This window comes from Pristiophorus japonicus, chromosome 5 (assembly GCF_044704955.1).
Source record: "Pristiophorus japonicus isolate sPriJap1 chromosome 5, sPriJap1.hap1, whole genome shotgun sequence".
Taxonomy (NCBI): Eukaryota; Metazoa; Chordata; class Chondrichthyes; family Pristiophoridae; genus Pristiophorus; species Pristiophorus japonicus.
This window is the reverse complement of record NC_091981.1, coordinates 44559775-44582879: the sequence shown is the minus strand read 5'-3', so window position 1 is coordinate 44582879 and position 23105 is coordinate 44559775. Positions and strand designations below refer to the sequence as shown.

Here is a 23105-nt window from a genome sequence, read left to right as displayed (position 1 = left end):
GAGGCCAATACCCTCCAGCTTCCCTGGCAAACCCTGGGGTGACCTGACCCTCATTCCATGGTGGATAAGGAGCCCGCCCAATCCTGTGGCCCTGCCCACTACCCCACAACTACCCACATCACAATGTATACACACCACCCACTGCTGCCGAGGCTACCCCCCTGAGAGATCCCACAACAGTGACACCCACATGGTCTGTGTGTGAGGGAGGGGCAACGTATGAGGCCAGCCTCAAACACAGGGGTCACACCTGGCAATTACACAACCCTCACCACAACCTCCCATAGCCCACCACTGATCACCTCCCCAGGTCATGACATAAGGAGATGAAAAATGCTTAGGGTGAAGTGTTGTTGTATATGCATGCCTCTTTGCTGTGTGATGTCTATTACTGTAATGCAATACTGAATGTACCCTTACACTGTACACACCTTACCTATATACCAGAGGGTGCTGCTGCTGGAGACCTAAGGGTTACCTGCACACTGCAGGTAACCCAGTATAAAAAGGAGCTCACAGCTTGGTGTCCTCACTCGAGGAGCTGCAAATAAAGGACTACAGGTCTACACAGTTTCAGTATCATACCCTGCCTCATGGAGTCATTACTAAAGATGTTTGCATACACTACAGTTTCTCACTATTGTAGTGATTCCCCACCTCTTTTTCCTTTCTGTCTTTCCTTCTGAATTGTCAAGTACCCCTGAATGTTTAGTTCCCAGTCTTGGTCACTTTGCAACCACGTCTCTGTTATGGCTACCAGATCATACCCATTTGTAACTTTGCCGACAGCTCATCTAATTTGTTACGAATGCTGCATGCATTCAGATAAAGAGCTTTTAAATGTGTTTTCTTACCATTTCTCCTGCTATGGCCCCAGTTTCTGATACACTCTTATGTTTATAGACTCTGTCCCTTCCTGTCACACTCTGGTTTTCATTTCCCCCAATGCTACCCTGCTCTATTGCCTTCACCTTGTTCTTTGAGCTTTTAGATTTCTGCTCACCTAAACCCTCCCCCCCCCCCCCCCCCCCCCCCCACGAATTAGTTTAAAGCTCTCTCTGCAGCCTTAGTTATTCGGTTCGCCAGGAGCCTAGCCCCAGCATGTTCCAAGTGGAGTCCGTCCAGATCTCGAGCCTCAGACCAGGGTGAGGACAGCTCTCTCTGACAGTCAAGGTCACCATTGTGCTTAATTTCTACGCCAATTGATCATTCCAGGGAGCGACAGGAGACATCTCCAACATCTCCCATTGCTCCAACCACGAGGTCACAGATGCTCTGTACAGAAGGAGGAGGCACTACATTTCCTTCCCCCATGACCAGAGAGAAGTGTGCCTGTGGCTTCGTCAGGATAGCGGGCTTCCTCATGGTGCAGGGCGCCATTGATTGCATCCAAGTCACTTTGCGGGCATCGCATCACAATCCTGAGGTCTTCTGTAACCGCACAGGCTTCCACTCACTGAATGTGCAGCTGGTGTGCGTCCACACACGCAGAACCCTCACCGTTAATGCCCGCTATCCTGGCAGCAACCACGAGGCCTTCAACCTGTGTCAGCTTTATTCCAGCCACCACATCAAGCTCGTGGTTGGCTGCTCGGAGACAAGGGCTATCCGCTCCCCACCTGGCTCATGACTCCCCTCCGCAACCCCAACACTCCTGCCCAGCACTCATACAATGAGAACCCTGTCGCCACCAGGAACATTATTGAGCAGACCATCGGAGTGCTGAAGCAACGGTTCCGCTGCTTTGACCACATGGGAGGAGTCCTCTAGTAATCGCCTGAGTGGGTGTCCCTATTTGTCGTCATCTGCTGCATGCTGCACAACCTCGCCATCACGAGGGCACAGCCATTGCCACCAGGCATAGCCACACCACAGGAGGAGGAGGAAGAACAGGAGGAGCAGGAGCAACAACAGCAACAGAGGAGGCAGCGAGTGCATCGCGATTCTGCTAGGGAAGTCCGTGACAGCCTCATCAGAGTTCGGTTCCAATGAATTCCATCCCACTTCCCGGTTCATCTAGACGTTCCCATCACCACATTCATTTTCCCTTCCATACCAAAGCCCCAAAACTGAAATGAGAGACAATAGCAAAGACTAAACATTCCAATCCAAATTTATATCACACCAATAAACACTTTCATCATGTATTTAATAATCAACCTTGTGAATTTCCTTATATCCCCTCTGCTTTAACTAATCTAGTGCTTCTCCCCTGTGGTTTAATGTGGTGGAAGGTTGCTGTGGGCCAGGGCCAGAGACTACAGATGACCTTGCAGGATGCCCTCGACCAGCTCTGGGCCTAGAAGGCCATGCTGTAGACCGCACCACCTTAGGCTGGACAGTGGCAGTCTGGGATGGCTGGGTAACAGGCAGTGACAAGTGCAATGGCGGAGTGGAAGTGATGGGCTCAGGAATGCTGTCATCCTGAGAGAGGGCAGCAGGTTCCTGCTCCACTGACCCAGTGCCACTTCCCCGGGACAGCACCTCAGCCTCCCCACCAATCTGCTGGAGCACAGTTTGGTGGGCTGCTGTGACACTGAGAGATCCCCAGTGGATTGTGATGGCAGCAGTCAGAGCATGTGTGGCATCCAGCTGAGACTGCATGAGAACAGTCTGAGACTGGATGTCAGCAGTCATTGACTGTATGACACCAATTAGACCATGCATGGCATCAAGCTGAGACTGCGCTCAAATTCTACACCAATGGATCCTTCCAGGGAGCGACAGGAGATATCTCCCAGTTTGCTGTCCATTGCTCCATCCACCAAGTCAGAGATGCTCTGTACAGAAGAAGGAGGGACTACATTTCCTTCCCATGACCAGGGAGAACCCTGCCACCACCAGGAACATTATTAGACCATGTGTGGCATCAAGCTGAGACTGCACAAGAGCAGTCTGAGACTCGATGTCAGCACTCACTGACTGCATGACAGCACCAAGACGTTGCATGGCATCAAGCTGAGTCTGCATGAGAGCAGTCTGAGCTTCCATGCCACCAACCATTGTCTGCATTACAGCACTAAGACATTGCATTGCTTCCACCTGTGCTGCAATGGAAGATGCCAAGTCGCCCATAGCACGTGTCATGAGGTCTGGATCCGCACGGTCTCTCTGGGAGTCTACTATCGTTTGCAAACTGGAAATGATGGGCTCCATGGTGTGCACAGAGCTCTGTGCAATGCTGGAGGCGGGCTCCTCCATGCCCCTTACCATTGCCGAGAGGCTCTCGAGTACCCTTGCCATTGCAGCTATGATGTCACAGCGCATGGCCATCACCCTTTGTGTAAAAAGTAAAAACTTACCGCCCCAAACCGCTAATGAATTTAGCCCCCTATATGTATGAACGTATTTAGTGGACTTTGATAAATATTTACTATGCAGAGGACTAAGCTAAATACCCTTTTAAAAGGAGACCAAATAGAGAGGCCTTTTTTGAAAAAACTTTGCAATACAAAATAGCAGCCTTTGAACATTAGTGCAAAAACATTTTTTTTAAAGTACCCTAAGGTTACTTGTAAATGGAGCTGTGTCATTCTCACATATGGGAGGATCATGAGTGCTTTTTATACAACAAAAAAAACAGGGAGGTGTTTGAAATAATAGAAGACAATAAATATCAGTTCAAAATAGTGACTTCTGATGAAATATAGTATGAACAGATAACAGGGAAAGGAATTAAATTTAACCAAGCTTATTTGGATCAATGGATTAGAACTAGATCTGACAGGATGTGGTGTACATGTCTTGTGATTGATTGAAAGAGTTGCAATGTTAGCACTTTCTCTGGTTAATCAATAATGTGTTTTCAATGAAAAACCTTTGTCATTTCCATAATCTTAAATAGTTTGCAACAGTTTTTACAAATGTTAGTGGAAGTGAGAATGTAGAGCATGTGGAACAATTGACAGAGATAGCTATAGAAAAGGAATTGGTTCTGAAAAAATAATCAGAGCACAAGATGGTTTAAGTCACTAGGCCTGATGGCACGCACACTCAGCTGTTGAAAGAAGTCAAAGAGGAGAAAGCAGAGGCTCTGGCCACAATTTTTCAATACCTCTCAAATATCTACATTTTGTCTTTGGAGAGTAGCCATGTAGCACCTTTGTTCAAGAAGAGAGACTGAGGGATAAACTGTTTCAATTGTGGACAAACTCTTGGAATGCATAATTTGAAATCAATTTACTACGTATTTAGAAATCAATGGGTTAATTGAGGACAACCAGCATGGATTTGTTAAAGACAAGTATTGACAAATGTGACTTTTTGGATAGATAAAGGGAATGCAGTATGTAATGTATATGGATGTTTGATAATGTGTCTCACAAGGGGTTTGTTCGTAAAATTCATGTGCATGGTATGAAGTAAATATAGTAGCATAGATAGAAAATTGGTTGACAGAATGGGTGCTGTTTATATTGAAGGGTTGGAAATTCTAGCCAGTGGTCAGTGCTGGGTTTACTTTTGTTCTCGTTATATATTGATGATTTGGACTTTGGTATGTGGAGCACAATCTTGAAATTTGGTGACAACATGAATGTAGGAGGTTTGGCAAACAGCGAGGAGGACTGCAAAAGACTTCAGGAAGACATAGCCAGATTAATGGAATGGGATAGTGTTAAGTTCAGAATAACTCCACAAGACTGTGTTGTAAGCTCAAGCCATTGTGACCTTGGTCTCTTTAATCGAACTCCAAAGTGAGGCAGCAGCATGGTGGATTGCCTTTTATACCTGTTTGCCCCAGGATGCACAGGTGACTCTTAGATCTCCCACAGGTGTGCCCCCTAGTGGCAAGTCTTACACATTGGTGAGGTTTGCATACATAACATCACTCCCCCCCCTCCCCCCCCCAAAGTCTTATGTACAAGTTATTTACAGGTTGAGGCGATCTGGCACTCTGCGTTCCCGGGTCGATCGCCTGAGTTGAAGTCCTGGCATGGGTGAGTTGGTCGGATCATTGCTGCACGGCAGCACGGCTGGTCTGATCGGACTGTTGACAGCGAGGTCAATTGCTGGTTGGGTGTGTGTTGGTGCATCACAGATGGTAAAGTCCTCTTCAAACTGTTCTTGGTTGTTAGAGAATCGAAGTTTGGTCTGATCCAAGTGCTTCCTGCACGTTTGCCCATTCAACAATTTAACAACAAACACTCTATTCCCCACCTTGGCTAAAACAGTGCCAGCAATCCATTTGGGACCATGACCATAATTGAGAACAAACACTGGATCATTAACCTCAATGTCACGCGATACAGCCGCCGATCGTGGTATACGTTATGCCGGTGCTGCCGGGTTTCTATGTGATCATTGAGATCCGGGTGCACTAAGGAGAGCCTGGTTTTGAGTGCTCTTTATTAACAATTCTGCAGGGGGAACCCCGGTGAGTGAGTGGGGGTGCAGGACCCGAGATAACTGGGTCTGCAAGAAGCCGTCCATTAAGCGTTTCAAGCGCTGCTTGATGGTTTGGACTGCCCATTCCGCGTGACCATCGGATGTGGGCTTAAATGAGGCAGGCCTGACATGCTTGATGCCATTGCGGGTCATGAACTCGTTGAATTCCGAGCTGGTGAAACATGGTCCATTGTCAATAACAAGGACGTCGGGCAAACTGGTGGTGGGCAATGGCAGCTGACTGAGGGCGTCAGCGCAGTTCTCAGTGCTTGGTCTGTGGCGGATTACATAGTCGTATGCCGACAATGTTAGTGCCCGTCTTTGGATGCGGGACGAAGCATTGGTGTTGATACCTTTGCTTTCTGAGAGCAGTGAAGTAAGCAGTTTGTGGTTGGTTTCGAGCTCAAACCGGAGACCAAATAGCTATTGGTGCATTTACTTAACCCCGTATACACATGCTAATGCTTTTTTCTCAACCATACTGTAGGCTCTTTCAGCTTGGATAAACTTCTGGACGCTTATGCAACCGGTTGCAGTTTGCCTGACACATTTGCTTGCTATAATACACAACCGACCCTGTACGACGACGCATCACAAGCTAGTACATGGATCATACAATACAAATAACTTGTTAGTGCGTAGCAGGCTTTTGGCCTTATTAAAGGCTGTCTCTTGAGATTTACCCCAAACCCAGTCGTCACCTTTGCATAGCAATAAATGCAAGGATTCCAGCAAAGTGCTCAACCCCGGTAGAAAGTTACCAAAATAGTTGAGGAGTCCCAGGAACGAACGCAGCTCTGTCACATTCTGTGGTCTGGGTGAATTCTTGATGGTCTCCGTCTTGGAGTCCGTGGGTTTGATGCCATCTTCCGCAATCTTTCTCCCCAGAAATTCGACCTCTAGCGCCAGGAAAACATACTTGGAGCGTTTCAGCCTGAGTCCCATTCTGTCCAGTCGCTTTAGAACCTCTTCCAGGTTGTGCAGGTGTTCGGTGGTGTTGCGACCAGTGATCAGGATGTCGTCTTGGAACACCACGGTGCATGGAACCGATTTCAGCAGACGACATGTTTCTCTGGAAGATGGCTGCAGCCGAGCGAATTCCAAAGGGGCATCTGTGGTACACGAACAAGTCCTTTGTGCGTGTTGATGCACGTCAATTTCTTTGACTGTTCAGCCAGCTCCTGTGTCATGTAAGCAGAGGTTAGATATAGCTTGGTGAATGACTTTCCCCCTGCTAGCATTGCGAATAGGTCCTCTGCTTTAGGTAGTGGGTACTGGTTCTGTAACGAGACTCAGTTGATCGTTACCTTGTAGTCCCCGCAGATCCTGACCATCACATCGCTCTTTAGCACCGGCATGATTGGACTGGCCCACTCGTTGAAGTCGACTGGCGATATGATTCCCTCTCGTTGAAGTCTCTCCAGCTCGATCTCGACTTTCTTTTGCACCATATATGGGACTGCTCGGGCTTCGTGATGAACGGGCCGTGCCCCAGGAACAAAATGGTTCTGCACCTTGGCACCTGTGAAGTTGCCGATGCCTGACTCAAATAACTCCGGGAATTTGTTTAGCACCTGGGCGCACGGGACGTCATCCACCGAAGACCGTGCTTTGATGTCGTGCCAGTTTCATCGGATCTTTCCTAGCCAGCTTCAGCCGAACAGCGTTGGGCCATTTCCTGGTGCAATCCATAGTGGTAAATCATGCACCATTCCGTCGTACGATACTTTCACTGCCGCACTGCCGATAACAGGTATGAGTTCTTTGGTGTAAGTGCGCAGCGTTGTGCGAATCGGGCTCAGTTTTGGCCTCTCTGCCTTGTTGCCCCAGTTTCTCAAAAGCCTTCTGGCTCATGATTGATTGACTCGCCCCCGTGTCCAATTCCATGGAGACTGGAATGCCGTTAAGTTTAACTTTTTACATTATCGGAGGGCTTTTGGTGGTGAAGGTGTGTACCCCATACACTTCCTCTTCATCCTCAGGTTGAGTTGCCTCTCCTCGTTCAGCGTGATCCGCCCTGGATCGGTCGTCCTCTGCTGACTCTGCCACGTGATGAGTCAGAGGTCGTTTGCACATTCGCTGGAGGTGCCCCCATTGTTCCACAGCCCTTGCACACAAAGTGCTTGAATTGACATTGATGGGCTCAACGACTGCCCCTGCAGCAGCAGCATGGTGTTAATGGATACGCATTCACACCCACAGCGGCCTCTGAGTTACCCTAGGCCTGGCTTCTGCGGTTGTGTAGGCCCTACCATGTACGGTTCTGCCTGCTGAAGACACTATTTTATGCACAGTACTTGTCGGCGAGCTTCGATGCTGTGAAGATATCTGTTTCATGTTGTCGCTTGTGGATATGCAAGCCTGGGCTATCGTGATGGCCTTGCTCAGATCTAGGGATTAGGCAGACAGCAGTTTGCGAAGAATGACCTCGTGGCCAATTCCAAGCATGAAACATTTCCCCCGAAGATCTGGCAAATTCGCACTGTCCCGCAAGGCATCTTAGGTCGGCGACAAAGCTCGCCAGATTCTGGCCCTTGGAGCGATGGTACATGTAAAAGTGATATCTGGCCATTAAGATGCTCTCCTTCGGCTTGAGATGTTCCCGAACCAGCGTACACAGCTCTGTGTAAGTCTTGTCCGTTGATTTGACCGGTGCCAGCATATTTTTGACAAGGCCACATATCGAAGACACACATACGGTGAGGAGAATCGCCCTGCGCTTGACCGCCGTGTCCAGCTCATTGGCCACGAAGTACTGGTCGAGGTGCTCAATGAGGCTTCCCAATCATCACCCTCAACAGATCTCTCAAGAATACCACCGGCAGCCATTACCATGTGAAAATTTGTGATCTGTAACTCATCGCCAGTTGTTAAGTTCACAATAACTCCAAGACTGTATATGTTAAGCTCAAACCATTGTGACCTTGGTCTCTTTAATCTAACTCCAAAGTGAGGCAGCAGCATGGTGGATTGCCTTTTATACCTGCTTGTCCAGGACGCACAGGTGACCCTTAGTTCTCCCACAGGTGTGCCCCCTAGTGGCAAGTCTTACACATTGGTGAGATTTGCATACATAACAGATAGACAGGTTCTTGGAATGGGCAGACAGGTGACAGATTCATTTTAATGTGGATAAGTGTGGAGTAATACATATTGGGAGGAAAGCAAGGAATAAGAATGTACATTCAATGGAAAGAGACGAAGAGGGAAAAATTTGCGTGCTAACCGAATTGCCGCTGTCTCAATAACTTGAGTTAATGGGCGCAGCGCTAACGTTGAAAAATTGGCTCTGGAGGTTGTCGATGTGCAGCACAGCGCAAACTTACTATGCAACGCCATCCTGGTGGCGTTAATGGAGGCCTCTGACCTGAAGTTCCCATCCACAGTCAGCATTGCAGTTTCTTACAGCCTGCGAGAGAGAGGCTGTGGAGTTTGCAAGGCATTATGGGCATTTAAAGGGGCTATGCATTCAAAACTAATAAAACTGAAAATCAAGTGGAAAAAATGTATTTTCAGCCCTTACTGACTTTCAAAATAAACATAAATATTCAAAATAATTCCCAAATGGCAGTATTCAGCTCTTAAAGCTGAATTGTCTTCCACACTAACACAAATGGTTCAGTAAGCCAGGGAAGGGGCATCCACGGTCTCTCATGCAGCACTCCAGTTTTGTGCAGGGGGATCAACACTGTAAGAGAGTTCTCTACCCACAGGGGCCAGGAGGCCCTCCAGAAAAGAACCATGTGGGACCACATCACCAAGGCCGTCACTGCCAGCAGTGTCACTCCCATCACTTGGCTCCAGTGCCCAAAGAAGCTTTATGACCTCAGACCATTGGTTAAGGTCAGTGAATGCATCTTCAAAAGCCGTCTCCTACCATCTGCATCACTAGCCTCACACACTGCTCAATGCACAACTCCACCCCCCCCCCCCCCCACCCCAATCCCCTATCTCCTTTCACTCACCTACTAACAATGTGTACCAATCATAAGGCACATCTCCCATTCCTAGCCTCACCTCACAGCCACTTAGAAGAGGCGGTGCTGGCCATTCTTGGAAGGGGCATGGTTGAGCCCTTGGCCAGCTGCGAAGCCGTAAGGATACAAGATGCTGGTATCCTCATACGTTATCCTTCTTGTGGTATGCACCTCTTGCTTTCCCGCCCTCCCCTCACCACAACTACACACTTGTGCCTTCCTCATTTCACGCACCCAATAAATGCAACCTGCCGAGCCAGTGGGTCAACAAGAAAAGGGAGAGAAGAGTGAAGAAGAATAAGATTGATTTGACACTCCCATCCACCATCTCCTCAAGGTCAACCAGCAAGGCCATTTGCAGTGTCCCCCACTAGAAGTCAGTAGCCTTCCACTAGCCATGCTGCAGCCACTGGGGAAGCACTGTGTGACATCTGTACGATAGGCAAAGGTGCAAACAAGACAGTAACTAAGAGAATGCATAAGGGTGATGAGTTGATTTCTTGATGTCATATTGGATGGATAGCTGTATGAAGTTGGATTGGAAAGTTTGCTTTGTGGTGGCTTTTATTTCAGCATCGTGACCAAGAGAATGCTGTGATGGTCAGTAACATAGAAACATAGAAACATAGAAAATAGGTGCAGGAGCAGGCCAATCAGCCCTTCTAGCCTGCACCGCCATTCAACGAGTTCATGGCTGAACATGAAACTTCAGTACCCACTTCCTGCTTTCACGCCATACCCCTTGATCCCCCGAGTAGTAAGGACTTCATCTAAATCCCTTTTGAATATATTTAGTGAATTGGCCTCAACTACTTCCTGTGGTAGAGAATTCCACAGGTTCACCACTCTCTGGGTGAAGAAGTTTCTCCTTATCTCGGTCCTAAATGGCTTACCCCTTATCCTTAGACTGTGACCCCTGGTTCTGGACTTCCCCAACATTGGGAACATTCTTCCTGCATCCAACCTGTCCAAACCCGTCAGAATTTTAAACGTTTCTATGAGGTCCCCTCTCACTCTTCTGAACTCCAGTGAATACAAGCCCAGTTGATTCAGTCTTTCTTGATAGGTCAGTCCCACCATCCCGGGAATCAGTCTGGTGAATCTTCGCTGCACTCCCTCAACAGCAAGTATGTCCTTCCTCAAGTTAGGAGACCAAAACTGTACACAATACTCCAGGTGTGGCCTCACCAAGGCCCTGTACAACTGTAGCAACACCTCCCTGCCCCTGTACTCAAATCCCCTCGCTATGAAGGCCAACATGCCATTTGCTTTCTTAACCGCCTGCTGTACCTGCATGCCAACCTTCAATGACTGATGTACCATGACACCCAGGTCTCGTTGCACCTTCCCTTTTCCTAATCTGTCACCATTCAGATAATAGTCTTTCTCTCTGTTTTTACCACCAAAGTTAATAACCTCACATTTATCCACATTATACTTCATCTGCCACGCATTTGCCCACTCACTTAACCTATCCAAGTCACTCTGTAGCCTCATAGCATCCTCCTCGCAGCTCACACTGCCACCCAACTTAGTGTCATCCGCAAATTTGGAGATACTACATTTAATCCCCTCGTCTAAATCATTAATGTACAATGTAAACAGCTGGGGCCCCAGCACAGAACCCTGCGGTACCCCACTAGTCACTGCCTGCCATTCCGAAAAGTACCCATTTACTCCTACTCTTTGCTTCCTGTCTGACAACCAGTTCTCAATCCACGTCAGCACACTACCCCAAATCCCATGTGCTTTAACTTTGCACATTAATCTCCTGTGTGGGACCTTGTCGAAAGCCTTCTGAAAGTCCAAATATACCACATCAACTGGTACTCCTTTGTCCACTTTATTGGAAACATCCTCAAAAAATTCCAGAAGATTTGTCAAGCATGATCTCCCTTTTACAAATCCATGCTGACTTGGACCTATCATGTCACCATTTTCCAAATGCGCTGCTATGACATCCTTAATAATTGATTCCATCATTTTACCCACTACTGAGGTCAGGCTGACCGGTCTATAATTCCCTGCTTTCTCTCTCCCTCCTTTTTTAAAAAGTGGGGTTACATTGGCTACCCTCCACTCGATAGGAACTGATCCAGAGTCAATGGAATGTTGGAAAATGACTGTCAATGCATCCGCTATTTCCAAGGCCACCTCCTTAAGTACTCTGGGATGCAGTCCATCAGGCCCTGGGGATTTATCGGCCTTCAATCCCATCAATTTCCCCAACACAATTTCCCGACTAATAAAGATTTCCCTCAGTTCCTCCTCCTTAATAGACCCTCTGACCACTTTTATATCCGGAAGGTTGTTTGTGTCCTCCTTAGTGAATACTGAACCAAAGTACTTGTTCAATTGGTCTGCCATTTCTTTGTTCCCCGTTATGACTTCCCCTGATTCTGACTGCAGGGGACCTACGTTTGTCTTTACTAACCTCTTTCTCTTTACATACCTATAGAAACTTTTGCAATCCGCCTTAATGTTCCCTGCAAGCTTCTTCTCGTACTCCATTTTCCCTACCCTAATCAAACCCTTTGTCCTCCTCTGCTGAGTTCTAAATTTCTCCCAGTCCCCAGGTTCGCTGCTATTTCTGGCCAATTTGTATGCCACTTCCTTGGCTTTAATACTATCCCTGATTTCCCTAGATAGCCACGGTTGAGCCACCTTCCCTTTTTTATTTTTACGCCAGACAGGAATGTACAATTGTTGTAATTCATCCATGCGTTCTCTAAATGTCTGCCATTGCCCATCCACAGTCAACCCCTTAAGTATCATTAGCCAATCTATCTTAGCCAATTCATGCCTCATACCTTCAAAGTTACCCTTCTTTAAGTTCTGGACCATGGTCTCTGAATTAACTGTTTCATTCTCCATCCTAATGCAGAATTCCACCATATTATGGTCACTCTTCCCCAAGGGGCCTCGCACAATGAGATTGCTAATTAATCCTCTCTCATTACACAACACCCAGTCTAAGATGGCCTCCCCCCTAGTTGGTTCCTCGACATATTGGTCTAGAAAACCATCCCTTATGCATTCCAGGAAATCCTCCTCCACCGTATTGCTTCAGAGGGAAGGAAAGGTGTGAGACTAATGTTGAAAGGTGAATTGGGATTGTGGTCTCTGGTACATCAAGCGGATGATTTCATCCTGGATATCCAGGCCACAAAGGAGCTGTCTGCCTCCTCCTCCTTTGTCTTCCTCCAGTTCGGCCTCCTCCTCTTCTGTGCCTTCTTCCCTCTGCCAGTGGATGATGTAAATCTGAAATGACAGCATAAAATGCTGGAAATGTTCAGCAGCTCAGGTAGCATCTTGACCTCAGTCGTGAACTCTGTTTCTCAATCCACGGATGTTGCCTGACCTGTTGAGTATTTTCAGCATTTTCTATCTTCGAGGCCTTCCTTTACCATCCGAGACCTTGCAAGCATCCAGCAGCAGTCTCTATACACTTCAAAAACTTTTAACATCTATTGCATCAAGCTACTACTTGAACAATTTTTTTAAAAAAACAGTCCAAAAGCTTAAATCTAAACTGAACCTAAATAATGTGTGTGCCCCTTTAAGAGGTGCTGACATTTCCCCTGTTAGCCTGCTTTAAACTGAATTCAGCGCTCGGGTTAAAGTTCAGATTGGTGACAAGTTGGCGTTGCCTGTCGATTGACTTCACCATGCTGCAATTTTTTTTCTCCGGGGGCAGCGCAAAGGGAGGAAGGAAAAGGATGGCCACCGCGGGACCCACCACCAACTGGCAAGAGTGACTGCCCCCAATTTTCGCCATTTCATGGCTCTACAGAGTGGCACTGAGGAGACAAATTTCTAGCCCTAAGGGTTTCAAATTCCCTGAAAGTGCAGTGCGCATGGTAGATAAAGCAATAAAAAAGACAAAATGCATTTTGGCATGCAGGAGTAAAGAAGTAATATATTTATGCAAGATATTTGTTGGGCCAATGTCCTTTCTACAATGAGATGCCCAAAACGGAGGGCATTTTTGAGCCTCCCATTATAGAAAGGACATTAAAGTCATAGAGAGCACACAGTGTAAAGCTACCAGGATAATGGCAGCGATGGGAAACTATAGTTGTAGGGAGAGACTTGAGATATCAAGACTATTTTCCACCATGCCTTCTGTTGCCTAGGCCCCAAGGTCTGGAATTCCCTGTCTAAACCTCTCCACCTCTCTACCTCTTTTCCCTCATTTAAGATTCTCCTTAAAATGTACCTCTTTGACCAAGCTTTTGTTCACCTAATTTCTCCTTATGTGGCTCGTTGACAAATTTTGTTTGATAACGCTCCTGTGAAGCGCCTTGGGACATTTTACTACGTTAAAGGCACTATGTAAATACAAGTTGTAGTTGTAGCAGAGAAGGATAAGAGGAGATTTAATAGAGGCTTTTAAAATTCTGAATGATTTTGATTGAAGGACTAGGGAAAGACTATTTCTCTGGTTAGGGAGTCAGTCATAAGAACATAACATAAGAACTAGGAGCAGGAGTAGGCCATTTGGCACCTCGAGCCTGCTCCGCCATTCAATGCGATCATGGCTGATCTGATCATGGACTCAACTCCACTTCCCCACCCGTTCCCCATAACCCTTTATTCCCATATCGATCAAAAATCTGTCTATCTCCACCTTAAATATATTTAAAGACCCAACCTCCACAGCTCTCTGGGGTAAAGAACTCCAAAGATTCACGACTCTTTGAGAGAAGAAATTCCTCCTCATTTCTGTTTTTAATGAACGATCCCTTATTCTTGAAACTATGCCTTCTAGATTCCCTCATGAGGGGAAACATCCTCTCTCCATTTACCTTGTCGAGCCCCCTCAGAATCTTATATATTTCAATAAGATCACCTCTCATTCTTCTAAACTCCAAGGAGTATAGGCCCAACCTGCTCAACCTTTCTTCATATGAAAACCCCCTCATCTCAGGAATCAACCTCGTGAACCTTCTCTGAACTGCCTCCAATGCAAGTATATCCTTCCTAAAATAAGGAGACCAAAACTGTACGCAGTACTCCAGGTGTGGTCTCACCAACGCCCTGTACAGTTGTAACAGGACTTCCCTACTTTTATACTCCATCTTCCTTGTAATAAATGCCAGCATTCCATTTGCCTTCCTGATTACTTGCTGTACCTGCATGCTAACTTTTTGCATTTCATGTACAAGAACCCCAGATTCCTCTGTACTCCCCATTTAAATAATAATTTGCTTTTTTATTTTTTCCACCAAAGTGAATAACCTCATTTCCCCACATTATAGTCCATCTGCCAAATTTTTGCCCACTCACTGAGCCTGTCTACATCCCTTTGTAGATTCTTTGTGTCCTCCTCACAACTTGCTTTCCCACTCATCTTTGTATCATCAGAAAATTTGGGTACATTACACTCGGTCCCTTCATCCAAGTCATTAATATAGATTGTAAATAGTTGAGGTCTCTGAGGTACCCACTAGTTACTGTTTGCCAACATGAAAATGACCTATTTATCCCGACTCTCTGTTTTCTGTTAGGTAGCCAATCCTCTATCGACGCTAATATATTACCCCCAACCCCATGAGCTCTTATCTTGTGCAGTAACCTTTTGTTTGTCACCTTATTGAATGCTTTCTGGAAATCCAAATATATAACATCCAACTGGTTGTCTTTTATCCACTCTGCTTGTTACGTCCTCAAAGAACACCAGCAAATTTGCCAAACATGATTTCCCTTTCATAAAACCATGCTGACTCTGCTTGGCTTGCTATTATTTCCTTAATGATGGACACTAGCATTTTCCCAATTTAAATAGTTGCGGTCCCTGAGGCACCCACTAGTTACCGTTTGCCAACATGAAAATGAACCATTTATCCCGACTCTCTGTTTTCTGTTAGGTAGCCGATCCTCTATCCACGCTAATATATTACCCCCAACCCCATGAGCTCTCATTAATTTAAAAGTGTTGTTGTGAGTGAGGAGATGATGAACATCTTTGCACAGTGGGTTTTTGAATATGGAATGCTTTGCCACAGAGAATGTTTGAAGCAGACCCCATTGCATCTTTAAAGGAGAAATTGGATATATATTTGAAGCAAACGTGTGGGAAGAGAATTGGGCAGTGGGATTAGTTTTGGATAGCTTTTGCAAAGTGCCATCACAGACTCAATGGCTGGAATTTCCCCCTAAACAAACGGGTGGATTTGGACCGTAGGGATAGTTAAAGTGTTAAAAATGGGATTCCCAACCTGATCCTGCCTCCAACCCGCCCACTTCCAGTTTTAACGAAGGAAGCGGGCAGGGGCGAACGACTAACCTGATTCCAGGGAGTGGAATGTCAACTTAAATATAATAAGGCAGTCTTATTTTTGACTTCTATTTTGAATTAAACTGCCCGTGGACGGTTTCACACAATTCGTGAAACCTGGAAGTTAATCCGAGGTGGGAACTGCTGCATCCAGGAGGCAAGAGTCTTTATACCTATTTCCTGGATCCAGGTTCCCTTCCTAACCCACCCCCTGCGACAGGACACCCCATCACAAAGACTCCGATTGCCCTCCCAGGCCCCTGATCCCCAGCATGGGGCCTCCCATCCCACCGATGATGTTGATCTCTCTTCATGCGCCGCGCCCCGCCGATCTCCGTCCAACCCCCCCAACCCCGATCCCTGGCTGACTCCAATCCCCAGACAACTCCTGCCCACCCCACACCCCTCCCGATTCCTGAACTAGCCCATGCCAATCACCATCCATCTCGCCCCCAGCCGATCTCTGAGCTGCCGAACACTGACCCGACCCCCGCCTCCGCCCCCCCCCCCCCCCCACCCCCCAACCGGCCGATCACAGACCCCCTGTCAATCCTCCAACCCCCCTCTCCTGCCGATCCTCAACTGAATCAGCTGATCCCTGACCCCCACCCCCCCCGCGATCCCTCCCCCAGACCGACCGCTCTCTCCCTCCCCGCATCTGAAGGCCTACACGTCCGCACCTGGCAGGCTGCGGGCGGGAATCTGAAGCTTCACATGCAAATCATGCACTGCCGTCCTCCCGGGTTTTCCGCTTGCCTCGGAGGCCTCCCGCCCCCAATCCGCCTACTTGAAGAAAATTCCGGCCAGTGGAACAAATAGCCTCCGTCTATGCTGCAAACATATGCGCTTCTGGGCCAACACTAATGGTATAAACAGTCAGCTAATCAATATATGTTATATAACATTTATGTTTTGCTCTACCTGTACATGACTGACTTCTTTCTGTTTAAAGGATTCAGATCACGCAATGGCATGTAGCAACAAGGATCCATGCAAGAAGGAGACGACTTGCCCGTAAGAAATACATTTATCTTGTTACTTGTGATATTTTTCTTCAGCCGGTGATGCTCTTTTGTGTACATGGTCCAGAAATTGTTGGAGATGCACATCTCATGGCGAACGCTGTGGATTAGATTTTTACCTCACCCTTCAGATCATAATGTGCCAAACATTGCGGTCGGAGGCTTCCCGCAGATGGATGCCTCCGACCAACATTTTTTTTACAAATGTACCTGGGGGTCCCGGAGGAACGAACACTTGCGCTCCGAGGCCAAGATGCATAGCCCAGCGTAGAGGCCACACATTCCAGGAGCGTATGTGCAACCTGGGATTACGTGAGCCTGGACCACCAATACAATGTACTATTCTCAGTCATTGTAATGGGTGTTCAGAGCACGCAATACTATCAATAAGAATACCCCCAAATTGAAATACAACACAAACATAAATAAAAAAAAACACTTTACTTTTAAAAAAAATTAATAGAAATTGCATTAAATTAAATGTTTTAGAAAAAAATATATTTTTTTGAAAACTTACTTTCATAGACATGGTTTTTAATATAAAAATAAGTAATAACATTTATTTTTTCTATTAAAACTCTTATGCTGGTAAAAGCAGGCCCTACACCTGCTTTTACCAGGCGTAAGAGTTTGAAGGACATTCGTTGGGCAAATAGACTAAATCTCTGCCCGCGAAGGCCCTTCTTCCGGGGTTGCGTGCGATCTTTCAAAAGACATTTTGACAGATTGCAAGTGCCGGGTTCAGGTACATGCGCTTTGCACACCTAAACCCAGAACTTGCAGGACTTCTTCGGGCGCATGCACAAATCGTACACATTGCGGCCTCTCCGGGTGCGTACGAGGTCCATTATTTTTGCGCTGCAATTTACTGGAAGCACGAGCTGATAACATCGCGGAGAGGTCAACGGGGATTCTACGACCCCCTGAACATCGGGTCCGATGATCTAGCTCCTTGACCAATGAAATTTAAGGATGGCGAAAGAAAAAAAAAGCGAATGACAGAGAAGGAAATAGAATTAAATACAGAAAGAGAAGGAAAGAAAGATTGGGTTCAGAGAGAAAAAAGGAACAAAGAAAAAGTAAGAAAAAATTAAAAAGATTAGGGGCAAGAAATTGCAGTAGTTTGCACCTCCCATTAGCACCCACGGGGGGGGGGGGGCCGCTAACGGGGCTCAAAAGACTTCTCCCGGACGTGGCGCCACTAATGACTCCCGCTAAATTCTGCGGGAATTTAGTGGCGGCAGTAACTGTTGGCGCCCCACTCCCCTGCGCCGGTGATGATGACGTAATTTTGTGCTCCATTTGCACTCGGGGGCGGTAACCGCAATACCGCGAGCAGTGCAGGACTTCTGAACTCCCGTCGGAACTCCCGCCTCACTGCTGTTACTGTCCCCAAACAGGGCTCTAAGCATTTCTCCCCCCCCCATAAAATTTAACAAACCTCTAGGAACAATTTACTACCTGCAGGAATGAGGAGCCACAGCTTCAATTGTTTCCTTTCTCGGCTTCCAAGGTTGAGTGACATGTCAGGACCATAAATCACATAATTAACAGGGCCCTTGCAACATGAATACCAGCCCTAAATGGCTGCTGCAAGATTCATTTGTATTTATGGCAAAAATCCAACAGTTCCTTGAGGAGGTTGATGCCGAGCTTCCGATTTTGCAAGGCTAATGGTGGAGCAGCGCAATTGCAACTCTCAGCTTATCTCTTCTTTGCCACAAATTACTGGGAATTTTATGCGCGAGTAATGGTGGGCGTGGTGAATTCACCATTATTTTTCCAGCAATTTCTGGGCGATACTTGTTACCCTGTGACCAGTTGATGATGGAGGGTGTTCCTTACTTCATTCTTGGAGCAACTAAGCAGTTTCCAACGGTGGTGGAATCTTCTTCCCATTACCTGAAGTGCTGCAAAGATAGTGGACATACAGTGATGTAATTGCCTCAAATTGTTCATTCTAATTTTGCTTCGTATTCCTGCTAAAAGAGGTGCTTTATAGCTGTAGCTATGATTTCAGAATGGTAGTATTTGTTATTAAAGAGGGTCTGGTTAAATTAGCATTCAAATCTAATGTATACCATAATAAACTGTATCATATTTTCAGATGCCATTTAAATGTATCTTGTACTTTTTATAAAATAACTGATATAGGCATACTGCCATTTTACTGCTTCGAACAGCATGTTAAAATGAGAGTCAATTTCATTCTTCAGTGTTGACCTAACCATGAATCATAAGCAGGCTATGGAGAAGTGACAGAGAAATTTATCTCACACCCTGCTGCAGACTGCTAGTTGAGCACGGCGCTGTTGTATCACATCACTAATAGACCACATAGATGATTCTGCTGCTTTGCTCGTATTATTTCTGTCAGTACAACACCACATTCTGTGTCAGCAGGTTTAGCCCTCCCCCCACCCATAGCTACTAATGGATGTCTCATTGAGATGGTGCATTTTAATCTTTACAGCCTGCCAGCCTTCTGTCAGCGAGGAGTACAAGTAAGAATGATTAATTCATTGACGTCGGAGTTTGGGGATCATCTGGCCAGTTTAAAGCAGAAAAGTTAGACAACAATATTGGATTGCTTTATTGAAAACTGGCTAGGTTTCCTAATCTTGTTCTGTGTAGAACAAAGCTATGTCTATCTGAAATACAGACAATGCAAATCTAAAAGAAATGATATTGCTGAGTACAGCACATACCACTTGTATGTGACTAGATGCAGGAAACCGTTGTAATACAAAAACAGTGTACAATAGCGTAGTGGTTATTTAACTGAACTAGTAATTCAGAGGTTAAAAATAAAAAATGCTGGAAATCTCAGCGGGTCAGGCAGCGTCTGCGGAGAGAAAAACAGAGTTAACGTTTCAGGTCGACGACCCTTTGTCAGAACTGGCGAATGTTTGAAAAGAGCACAAGAAGCACTGAAAGGGGAGGGGACGAAAGAACAAAAGGGAAGATCTGTGATAGGGTGGAAGGCAGGAGAGATTAGAAAGATAAAAGGGATGATGGGCCGAATTGAAATGGTAATGGCAGGATTTAGAAAAAGGTTAGTCTAGATAGGGTGTGAATGGCAGAATAATGACCAGTTGCCATTGGAGACAATGAAAACAAAAACATAAGATCAGGTGGGGGGGGTGGAAGGGGTGGAGATGAGGAAAGGGAGCCAAAGATGGGCAGAGGTTATGCTCTGAAATTGTTGAACTCGATGTAGAGTCCAAAAGGCTGTAAAGTGCCTAAGCAAAAGATGAGGTGCTGTTCCTCGATGCGGGGTGTGCAGAAGTGTAGTCCAGGTAGCTGTGGGAATCCGGCTTATAGTGAGAACTGGTCGAAAGCCTATTCCCAGAAATGGAGACAGAGAAGTCGAGGAAGGGAAGTGAAGAGTCGGAGACGGACCATGTGAAGGCGAGGGAAGGGTGGAACTTGGATGCAAACTTTGCATCCAATTCCACCCTTCCCTCACCTTTGCATGGTCCATCTCCGACTCTTCCCTTTCTCGACTTCTCTGTCTCCATTTCTGGGAATAGGCTTTCGACCAGTATCCACTATAAGCCCGACTGACTCCTACAGATCCCCCCCCTCCCCCCATCTGATTTCCCCCCCCCCCCCACAGTCTGATGATTCCCCCCCTCCCCCGCTATGTGATTTTTCACCCCCCCCACTGTCTGATTTTCCCCCCACTGTCTGATTACCCCCTCCCCACTGTCTAATTAAACCCCCCCCCACTGTCTGATTTCCCCCACTGTCTGATTACCCCCCCCCACTGTCTGATTACCCCCCCCCCACTGTCTGATTACCCCCCCCCACTGTCTGATTACCCCCCCCACTGTCTGATTACCCCCCCCACTGTCTGATTACCCCCCCCACTGTCTGATTACCCCCCCCACTGTCTGATTACCCCCCCCACTGTCTGATTACCCCCCCCACTGTCTGATTACCCCCCCCCCACTGTCTGATTACCCCCCCCCACTGTCTGATTACCCCCCCCACTGTCTGATTACCCCCCCCACTGTCTGATTACCCGCCCCCACTGTCTGATTACCCCCCCCACTGTCTGATTACCCCCCCCACTGTCTGATTACCCCCCCCACTGTCTGATTACCCGCCCCCACTGTCTGATTACCCGCCCCCACTGTCTGATTACCCCCCCCACTGTCTGATTAACCCCCCCACTGTCTGATTACCCCCCCCACTGTCTGATTACCCCCCCACTGTCTGATTACCCCCCCCACTGTCTGATTACCCGCCCCCACTGTCTGATTACCACCCCCATTGTCTGATTACCCCCCCACTGTCTAATCTCCCCCCCCCCACTGTCTAATCTCCCCCCCCCACTGTCTAATCTCCCCCCCACTGTCTAATCTCCCCCCCACTGTCTAATCTCCCCCCCACTGTCTAATCTCCCCCCCCACTGTCTAATCTCCCCCCCCACTGTCTAATCTCCCCCCCCACTGTCTAATCTCCCCCCCACTGTCTAATCTCCCCCCCCACTGTCTAATCTCCCCCCCCACTGTCTAATCTCCCCCCCCACTGTCTAATCTCCCCCCCCACTGTCTAATCTCCCCCCCACTGTCTAATCTCCCCCCCACTGTCTAATCTCCCCCCCCACTGTCTAATCTTCCCCCCCACTGTCTAATCTTCCCCCCCACTGTCTAATCTCCCCCCCCACTGTCTAATCTCCCCCCCCACTGTCTAATCTCCCCCCCCACTGTCTAATCTCCCCCCCCACTGTCTAATCTCCCCCCCACTGTCTAATCTCCCCCCCCACTGTCTAATCTCCCCCCCCACTGTCTAATCTCCCCCCCCACTGTCTAATCTCCCCCCCCACTGTCTAATCTCCCCCCCCACTGTCTAATCTCCCCCCCCACTGTCTAATCTCCCCCCCCACTGTCTAATCTCCCCCCCCACTGTCTAATCTCCCCCCCCACTGTCTAATCTCCCCCCCCACTGTCTAATCTCCCCCCCCACTGTCTAATCTCCCCCCCCACTGTCTAATCTCCCCCCCCACTGTCTAATCTCCCCCCCCACTGTCTAATCTCCCCCCCCACTGTCTAATCTCCCCCCCCACTGTCTAATCTCCCCCCCCACTGTCTAATCTCCCCCCCCACTGTCTAATCTCCCCCCCACTGTCTAATCTCCCCCCCACTGTCTAATCTCCCCCCCCACTGTCTAATCTCCCCCCCACTGTCTAATCTCCCCCCCACTGTCTAATCTCCCCCCCCACTGTCTAATCTCCCCCCCCCCACTGTCTAATCTCCCCCCCCCCACTGTCTAATCTCCCCCCCCACTGTCTAATCTCCCCCCCCACTGTCTAATCTCCCCCCTCACTGTCTAATCTCCCCCCCCACTGTCTAATCTCCCCCCCCACTGTCTAATCTCCCCCCCCACTGTCTAATCTCCCCCCCACTGTCTAATCTCCCCCCCCCACTGTCTAATCTCCCCCCCCCACTGTCTAATCTCACCCCCCACTGTCTAATTCCCACCCCCCACTGTCTAATTCCCCCCCCCACTGTCTAATTCCCCCCCCCCCACTTTCTAATTCACCCCCCCCCACTGTCTAATTCACCCCCCCCCACTGTCTAATCTCCCCCCCACCCCCCCCACTGTCTAATTTCCCCCTTTCCCCCACTGGTCTGATTCCCACACACCATCTGATTTCCCCCCCCCCCCCCCAATTGTATGATTTTCCCTCCTTCCCCCCCCGCCCTCCCCCCAACCGTCTGATTCGCACCCCCCTCCCATTGTCTGATTTCCCGCCCCCACCATCTGATTTCCCCCCGCATTAACTTGACTGAGAATTTTTCTATCTTTGAGAAGCTCCAGTTGTAGCATTTTCCACACCTTTTGTAAAGAGCCATTGGACAATAGAAATATCAGAGCAAGCTTCCCACCAGAGTATCTGAGAGTAATAATTCAGACACCACTGAGTGATTAAAAAGTTTTCCAAAGAAAGAAGCTGCAGTGATTCATTGGCTTTTGTGAATGCTAAATAAGGACAGAAGTGAGTTGCTTAACAGTAACGATCAGACAAGGAACAGCACACATGGTTATTGTGCTTACCAGCAGCATAACACCCTCATGGTGCTTTCCTGGACATTTAAGAACAGCGACAGGCCAGAACACCGCACCGGGAACTTAGACACTTTGACATCGACATCGCCGCCCTAAGCAAGACCCGGCCGGCAGGGGAAGGCCAGCTCAAGGAACAAGGTGGAGGTTACACCTTTTTCTGGAAAGGGAAACCAGAGGAAAAACACCACCTTCACGGAGTCGGCTTCGCCATCAAAAACGAGCTGGTCGACCGCCTCAAAGACGACTCCTGTGGGGTTAACGAACGCCTCATGATTCTTCAACTCGCCCTATCCCGGAACTTCTCAACACCAACACCTTGTTCCGCCAGAGGGACAAATACAAGACATCGTAGCAACACCCTCG

The 23105-nt window shown here is 47.8% G+C and overlaps 1 protein-coding gene across 6 annotated transcripts in view; it reads left to right on the top strand.

Annotated features, from left to right (window-relative positions):
- The window catches only part of LOC139263790 (uridine phosphorylase 1-like), a 143258-nt gene that overhangs the window by 17406 nt on the left and 102747 nt on the right, over positions 1-23105 (top strand). For all 6 annotated transcript variants that reach the window (XM_070879842.1, XM_070879838.1, XM_070879837.1 and 3 more), the window contains exon 2: positions 16595-16656. In XM_070879842.1, the coding sequence (XP_070735943.1) occupies positions 16633-16656 (24 nt within the window). In that variant the 5' untranslated portion in view covers positions 16595-16632. The remainder of the gene's footprint in view (positions 1-16594; positions 16657-23105) is intronic.